The 8,662-nt window shown below is 47.7% G+C and overlaps 1 protein-coding gene and 1 non-coding gene across 2 annotated transcripts in view; both read right to left on the minus strand.

Annotated features, from left to right (window-relative positions):
- Window positions 1-8,662, minus strand: part of LOC123760339 (uncharacterized) — a 193,904-nt gene that overhangs the window by 50,919 nt on the left and 134,323 nt on the right. The window contains exon 4 of the transcript XR_011231101.1: window positions 3,487-3,537. This is a non-coding gene — a transcript (uncharacterized protein). The remainder of the gene's footprint in view (window positions 1-3,486; window positions 3,538-8,662) is intronic.
- LOC138363088 (streptococcal hemagglutinin-like) overlaps window positions 905-8,662 on the minus strand; it is a 15,077-nt gene continuing 7,319 nt past the window's right edge. The window contains exons 4-6 of the mRNA XM_069322045.1: window positions 8,144-8,662; window positions 3,487-3,537; window positions 905-1,785 (exon numbers count right to left, since the gene is read on the minus strand). The exon at window positions 8,144-8,662 is cut by the window's right edge and continues 2,005 nt beyond it. Of these exons, the coding sequence (XP_069178146.1) occupies window positions 905-1,785; window positions 3,487-3,537; window positions 8,144-8,662 (1,451 nt within the window). The remainder of the gene's footprint in view (window positions 1,786-3,486; window positions 3,538-8,143) is intronic.

Genomic DNA, 8,662 nt, shown 5'->3' on the forward strand with positions numbered 1-8,662 from the left:
AGGTTTTAAGCTTAATTGGTAAGCTTAATTGTGAAGACAATGTTATAAAAGGTATCTTGGGTGTCCATCCTTGCTCTCTCCTGCACCTGGCCGGGTGTCCGTACCTACACTCGAGGAAATAATTCACAAAGGAATGATACAATTTTGTTTGAAAGGAATCGCCCATCCAGTAAACTATCAACTTTTTGTTTTTCAGGTACTCTCTTGTCACTGCCTCACTGCTACTACTTCCCCCGGGAATATAAACTTAATTGTTAGGAAACATAACTTAAGATTGAGTGATATATGTAATGGAGTAGCGGGTGTGGAGCATACCTGGAGCATACTTTGAGAAGGTTCTAGGAGGAGTTGTTCTCCCCGACTTGTGATAACTTTGTCCAACAGGCTGTTTGTTGCTTCGAGCGGCCCGCAGGCCCTCATATCCACTACAGCCTGGTTGGTCCGGCACTTCTTGCAAGAACTTATCTAAGTGCCTCTTTAATACATCCACCTTTGTTCCAGCATTATTTCTAATGTTTGCTGGGAAGGATGTTGAATAGATGTGGACCCTTGATGTTCAGACAATGTTCTCTGATTGTGCCTATGGCACCTCTTCTCTTCACTGGTTCTATTCTGCATTTTCTTCCGAATCTTTTGCTCCAGGATGTTGTTATTCTACTGTGCAAATTTGGGATTTGGCCTTCAAGTATATTCCATGTATATATTATTTGATACCTCTTTCTCGTCTCCTTTCCAAAAGACTACATTTTAAGAGCTTTGAGACGGTCCCAATAATTTAGATGTTTTACAGGATCTACAGAACTGGATAACAACTGGTCAGCAGGGAGACCCTTCCCCCTCCCAGCTGGATATTTGAAATTATGAAGCAACTACTGTCACAGGGAAATGGATTACCGGCAGGCCTTTAGAGTCCAACTGACGTCAGAGCTATGTTGTGCGAGCTGTGTTGGGAGTCGTTTCCAGTCTGAGTAGCCGCAGAATGTGTGTAGAATGTCGAGAGTGAGTGAGTGAGTGAGTGAGTCTGAGTGAGTCTGAGTGAGTCTGAGTGAGTCTGAGTGAGTCTGAGTGAGTCTGAGTGAGTCTGAGTGAGTCTGAGTGAGTCTGAGTGAGTCTGAGTGAGTCTGAGTGAGTCTGAGTGAGTCTGAGTGAGTCTGAGTGAGTCTGAGTGAGTCTGAGTGAGTCTGAGTGAGTCTGAGTGAGTCTGAGTGAGTCTGAGTGAGTCTGAGTGAGTCTGAGTGAGTCTGAGTGAGTCTGAGTGAGTCTGAGTGAGTCTGAGTGAGTCTGAGTGAGTCTGAGTGAGTCTGAGTGAGTCTGAGTGAGTCTGAGTGAGTCTGAGTGAGTCTGAGTGAGTCTGAGTGAGTCTGAGTGAGTCTGAGTGAGTCTGAGTGAGTCTGAGTGAGTCTGAGTGAGTCTGAGTGAGTCTGAGTGAGTCTGAGTGAGTCTGAGTGAGTCTGAGTGAGTCTGAGTGAGTCTGAGTGAGTCTGAGTGAGTCTGAGTGAGTCTGAGTGAGTCTGAGTGAGTCTGAGTGAGTCTGAGTGAGTCTGAGTGAGTCTGAGTGAGTCTGAGTGAGTCTGAGTGAGTCTGAGTGAGTCTGAGTGAGTCTGAGTGAGTCTGAGTGAGTCTGAGTGAGTCTGAGTGAGTCTGAGTGAGTCTGAGTGAGTCTGAGAGTCTGAGTGAGTCTGAGTGAGTCTGAGTGAGTCTGAGTGAGTCTGAGTGAGTCTGAGTGAGTCTGAGTGAGTCTGAGTGAGTCTGAGTGAGTCTGAGTGTCTGAGCGCGCGCAAATATCTGTAACATGGGATGGTTAGTTAATACGAGTTCCACCTTCCAATTGTCTTTACTGTGTTTTGTGACATAACTTACGACGAGTGTTATACCCCTCAAATGTTAAACTTGACTCTTAACACTGTGAAAGATGATATATTTATAAATTAAATGATCACTCTACGCCTAAAATATAAGTTTGACTTGGACTGATATACACCTGTTTAATCCAGCCAGTATTGCAGTAATTTTAACAACTTGTTACGAACTTAGTTTCTGAATATGATAATGACATTGTTCCGGTTTGGTGCCTTCTTTTGGTAATTACTTACGTGTTGTGCTGTTATTGTGACTTTTCTTAAGTACAGTAAATTAATTAAAAGTTTCTCAAATATAATTGTACAACAATTTACGAATCGCCTTTAATTTGATTAAGTCTATCACACTGCCTTATTGACCAACTAATAAGTTTGCTGTTGGGCTTAATAAAGGCTCATTAACCTCTGGAGAGTTGAAATTGACTCCTCCCACGTGATTGGCCAAGGATGCAGTGTGAAACTGCCACGTACATCAGACTCGCGAAGATTCAGAGTGATACTGTGTGTTAATTCCCATCATATAAAGGAAACGCGTATAAAACGCATCCCAAAAAACTTCATAACAGAACACAACAGGTGTTCAACACCTATTAACACATGCCAACAATACCCGACACTTGGGAATATGCTGCAAATATATCGGGATATTTATATGCAAAAATGCGGCTTGAGAAATTCAAGGAATAAAATTAGACATGGTCGAATAAACTTTACAATTCGCTGCCTCCTCCTCCTCCTTTAACTGTGGATTCCGGGCCAGTGTTCTCATGTTCCAAGTGAACAATGAACAGTTCACCTGCTCCACTCGCCTTGAGAAGGTTGTGAACAGGTGGAACGTCTTTTGAACCATAAGTTATAAAAATAACCTAACGGCATTTATTTCAGTCTATTGTCACTCTGATAAAGCCAATATAGAAAACTTGTTCAAAATGAGACCGTTAAGAAACAAAAAAATAATGAAAGGAAACGAGTTCAATTGATGTTACACACACACACACACACACACACACCACACACACACACACACACACACACACACACACACACACACACACCCACCCACACACACCCACACACACCCACACACACCCACACACACCCACACACACCCACACACACCCACACACACACACACCCACACCCATTTCGTGCATTAATTTGACAACGGTTTTAATCAAAGTAACCAAGAGCTATTGATAAAATAAACTCGTCACTTAATATAACCCGCAAATAGACTTGGCCATCTTGAGGTTATCTTGAGGTTATCTTGATTCTTATTATCTTGATTGATTGAGCTCATCATAACTATACAAACAAAAAATCATCATCCAAAGTCATTAGACTAAAACGAATAAATAATAATTGAAATAGATTAGATAGAGGAGGAGAACAAGAGACAGGAAGAGAGAGCCCAGCCAATCACGGCCCCACACACCTGTAATATAATTAATTATCAACAGGTGATATCAATGGCAACTTCCGCAAGGTCGCGTAATTGAGTTCAGTGGTACACCTGTTGGTGTATTACTCCTTGTGACCCCTTTGTGACCCCAGTCGACAACACCCCCCCCCTCAATGGACTCCCGCCCTGGACCCCCAGCACAATCCTTCAGCAACACTGGCTTACCTCTAACTGGGGCTGATCGCCTTAGACGTGTAGAAAGGCTATCTCGTCTCTCTGAAACAAAGTTTAATAATTATAATTAATCCAAACTATTATTAATCACAATCCAAGTAATTAATCCTAATAAATTATAATTAATAATAATAATAATCAGACTATCCGCCAGATTATCTGCGACTATCTGTGGAGGGCCACCTTTCCCACCCCTCCCACCAGCTGCGGGGGGGGGGGCACCTTTCCCACCCCTCCCACCAGCTGCAGGGCCACCTTTCCCACCAGCTGCGGGGGCCACCTTTCCCACCAGCTGCAGGGGCCACCTTTCCCACCAGCTGCAGGGGCCACCTTTCCCACCAGCTGCAGGGGCCACCTTTCCCACCAGCTGCAGGGGCCACCTTTCCCACCAGCTGCAGGGGCCACCTTTCCCACCAGCTGCAGGGGCCACCTTTCCCACCAGCTGCAGGGGCCACCTTTCCCACCAGCTGCAGGGGCCACCTTTCCCACCAGCTGCAGGGGCCACCTTTCCCACCAGCTGCAGGGGCCACCTTTCCCACCAGCTGCAGGGGCCACCTTTCCCACCAGCTGCAGGGGCCACCTTTCCCACCAGCTGCAGGGGCCACCTTTCCCACCAGCTGCGTCATGGCAGACAAGACGAGGGCTTAATGCACCTCTACACCGTCTACTCGCATGCTAATGAGATTTACCATGACAGCCAAAAAATGCTAATCGATTGGAGAAGAAGAAAGGCGATTTTCCTCCTTAATGAAGGCGAGTGCCTGAGGCTGGGGGGGGGGGGAAGAGAGCGCCAAGTGGCCCTTGTATAACAACAGTGGTTATCAAACGGTAACTGTGAAGTAATGACCACAATACACCAAGACAATTGTGATTGTAGAAGAGTTTATTTATGGCAGAACGGTGTTCAAATTTATACAGGAATACTGATGCTATTTATACAGCGGTTAGTGAGAGTTGACGGTAAATTATGCACGGAATTTGTTTTTCAAATTATTCGCCAATATGGTGAGCTAATGGTAAATGTTTGTGACACTTGGTATGTTTGGCAGGGCGTGGTGCAGGTGTGGTGCAGGGGCGTGGTGCAGGGGCGTGGTGCAGGTGTGGTGCAGGTGTGGTGCAGGGGCGTGGTGCAGGTGTGGTGCGGGGGCGTGGTGCAGGGGCGTGGTGCAGGTGTGGTGCAGGTGTGGTGCAGGTGTGGTGCAGGGGCGTGGTGCAGGGGCGTGGTGCAGGGGCGTGGTGCAGGGGGGCGGTGCAGGCGTGGTGCAGGGCGGTACAGAAAGAAAGAAACTAAAAAATTACAAGACATTAGAAAAAGTTCTTTCCAATGTCTCCGAGTCAGAGACGTTACAAAGAACATTTTCAGTGTCAATAGCTAGTTAATGGAATGCATTAGGCAGTGATGTGGTGGAGGCTGACTCCATACACAGTATCAAATGTAGATATGATAGAGCCCAGTAAGACTCAGGAATCTGTACACCAGTTGATTGACAATTGAGAGGCGGGACCAAAGAGCCAAAGCTCAACCCCCTCAAGCACAACTAGGCGAGTACACACACCACACTCCAATTAAACGGTCAGTCCTTGTTACAGCTCTTGTAAACCCCCCTCCCCCCCCCCTATCGGTCACAGATACAGCTGAACTCCACTGTAATCACACTAGAATGTACACAAGACAAAATATAGATTGTAAATTCTCAGCTTCCGACACTACTTTGCTTTAGTCAACATTCACCATCAACATCCTTCTCCTACACATCAATCTCAGCACATCTGTGTCGGCTACAACGGCATCATCATCTACTTCTTCATCCCAGTCACATCCTACTCGAATATTTATACTTTGACCTCCCTCGTGACCCCATTTATACACACACTAAACAACCTTGGGGGGGGGGGGATCTCCTCCCCCATGTATATCACCCACGATGTTATTCAGGAAGTAGACGAAGTATATTAATACGACTACGCTGCATTTAGCAACATTGCACGCGCGCGCGCGCACACGTTGATCACAGCCACTCTGCGCAATATATTTATTGGCCGAGGTCATGTGAAACTAAGTACGTTCTTCACTGGTCTCGTTATTAGTAATAATTCTACTTTAGTACTTCTCTAGGTTCTCCATAGCCTCCCACACCAGAGAGATCCTTGAGAGAGACCATTGTCCTCAGAACTGAATGCCGTACGGTGATGTACTGGCATAATCCTCCAGATATTCTCTAGTATCACAAACCTACTATAATGCGTTTCTTTCCATGGCCAAACACAGGAACAGTGCCCAAATACTTGGGCCATCGGGAATTGAACGCTGACCTGTAAGCAGCAGTCCCACTTTTGCACCCGCTCCCTTCATCATAAGAGGATACAGTTTATGCTTACACAACCCAGTGCTGGGGATCGTTTGGGGTAAGCCCCCTTCCCATGTCAATATTAACATACACAAAGGGGAACCCCCAGTATCTTAACCCCCCTAATATTAACATGTTTTCTGGCTCATGACTCGGGTGCCAGTAGCCTCGTTGTTAAGGCGTCGGGGAGATTAGTAACCAATTATCGTGACTGACTCATTAAATGGTATTGCATCATGTATTCTCAGTGGTGCATAATATACTGAAGAATGCTTTGTGACGACTAGGGCCTCGTCCGCTACGACCATATCCCCCCCACAAGGTCGTCTGCCTTTGTGTTGCGTCGCACTTGAGCGACGCAACACACAAGTATATCGCACGGAGCCTTCGTCAAGTCTCGCATTTCAGAGCAAATTTGCGGTAAGCGAGAACAGACTCATGCGCAGGCCAGTCGAGACTGACCACTACCCACAGCACAGACCCCAGACAGACTGGTAATACATGTGCAACTTTCACAACGATTCTTATTTTCTTCATTTGTAAATTCAGTCCAGGAACACTATTGCCGGACACGCGTGGAGGTGTATTCACATATTTATATTCTCCTGTCAGTATCTGCAGGATCGAGATGCTAGCTCCTGGGACCCAAACCTTTCTAACCGTTGGTTCTCTAAGGCACTGACTCCTGACCTATTTTCTCTATCGTATACACACTATTTCTCACTCTCACGCACGCGCGCACACAGACAGACGCGCGCGCAACAGCACACACGCGTACCAAGCATCAACATTGATTCAGCAAACTAAATCTTGCTTGATCAACAGTATTCGTTGACCAACTCTGTCAACGAACACTGGCCAGCGTGCTATGACAAGATGACAGAAATAAAACAGGCCAGCCAGGGGGGCCGAGCAGGCTGCATTTTCCTGGACTGCCAGAAAGTTGACACCGTTTCTCACAAGCTAATTCTATACAAACTCTAAAAAACCGTTTAATGTATCGGGAAGGGTACTAAAGTGGGTGAAGGAGTATCTTTCAGGGAGAAGATAAAGAGTCATAGAGGAAAACTATCAGAATGGAGAGTATCGTGAGTGGAGTGCCTCAAGGGTTGGTATTATGAGGCCCATCCTGTTATTAATGCATGTAAACTTCCTAACAGGAAGTAAACTCATTCTTATTTATGTTTGCTGACTATGCTAAGCCAATGAGGCGAATCAGAACCAAAGACCGCATTCCAAGACGATCTAGAATCCTAGACGATCTCCGGAGATGGTCTGAGATATGCCTACTAGACTTTAATCCTGACAAATGCAAGGTTATGGAGCAGGAGCATGAAGACCTCAAATACAGTACAGGATGAAGGAAAGACAACTTGCAACTAATGCAAACAAAGAGAGGAAGACTGAGGAGTGGACGTAACTGGTGGAGATCTAGCACCAGAGGAACACATCAGGAACAGACGGACAAAGATCCATTTCGTGCGCTGTAAACATCAGTTGTGAGACCTATTATAGAGTATGCTGCCCAGGCATGGAACCCCTTACCACAAAAAGCACGAAGGAGTTCGATGCTACAAAATCTTATCATGCAATACTCTTACATCAGCGAGTATAAATGGGTTTTATATAAATACAAGAGTACAGGATCGTACGACACAAATTACCAGAAGTGTGGAACTGCTGGAATAAAATAATTGACGAAATGTGGTATAAATAACGCCAGAGTGCAGGGCATCGATGGTCAAGTTGTTATAGCTCAAAGTAGAGACTATATACTTTTACTAATTTGTTAAGCGTCCCACCAACGCACGCTGGGACACTATGAACGTAGCCTCGTGTCTTCTTGGCACGAATAATCCTAGAGGCTTCAACTCTCACTGTAAATAACTATCCTGCCAGGATTCGAACGAGGACGCAAGTACCAGCCACACTCAACGCCAGACGCAGGAGGAATCACGACACCGTTGAATACAGAGGATAATCAGTTATCAGTATGATAATCAGTTATATCAGCAGGGGATAAGCTTGTTACAGTCAACGGACTTATAAACACACTAACAAGTCTTAACGCACTCGCCTCAGATCACACACTCAACACTACCGAGACATTATGAGACCCTCGTATACCTATTTCGAGAGTGTCTGAGCCTATGTAATGAATATGCCCCCCAATCCTATTCATCATTTACTTGTCCTGTTCCACTGCGACAGTCGTGGGCAGTGAAGACTCCCACGAGCACCAGCTGCTGGCAACACAACACAAAGTGTGACCTTGACTTTCGTTTATCGTCAGTCAATACTGGCGTTTGTTTCCTCCAAGGCCGCCTCCACCACCACCACCACCTCCACGGCTGCGGCCTCCGAGGCCGCCTCCACGGCTGCGGCCTCCGAGGCCGCCTCCACGGCTGCGGCCTCCGAGGCCGCCTCCACGGCTGCGGCCTCCGAGGCCGCCTCCACGGCTGCGGCCTCCGAGGCCGCCTCCACGGCTGCGGCCACCGAGGCCGCCTCCACGGCTGCGGCCACCGAGGCCGCCTCCACGGCTGCGGCCACCGAGGCCGCCTCCACGGCTGCGGCCACCGAGGCCGCCTCCACGGCTGCGGCCACCGAGGCCGCCTCCACGGCTGCGGCCACCGAGGCCGCCTCCACGGCTGCGGCCACCGAGGCCGCCTCCACGGCTGCGGCCACCGAGGCCGCCTCCACCACCACCTCCACGGCTGCGGCCTCCGAGGCCGCCTCCACCCCCACCACCATCACCACCACCACCACCTCCACGGCTGCGACCTCCGAGGCCGCCTCCACCACCACCACCTCCACCTCCT

The sequence above is a fragment of the Procambarus clarkii genome, chromosome 1 (assembly GCF_040958095.1).
Source record: "Procambarus clarkii isolate CNS0578487 chromosome 1, FALCON_Pclarkii_2.0, whole genome shotgun sequence".
In the NCBI taxonomy this organism is placed as follows: Eukaryota; Metazoa; Arthropoda; class Malacostraca; order Decapoda; family Cambaridae; genus Procambarus; species Procambarus clarkii.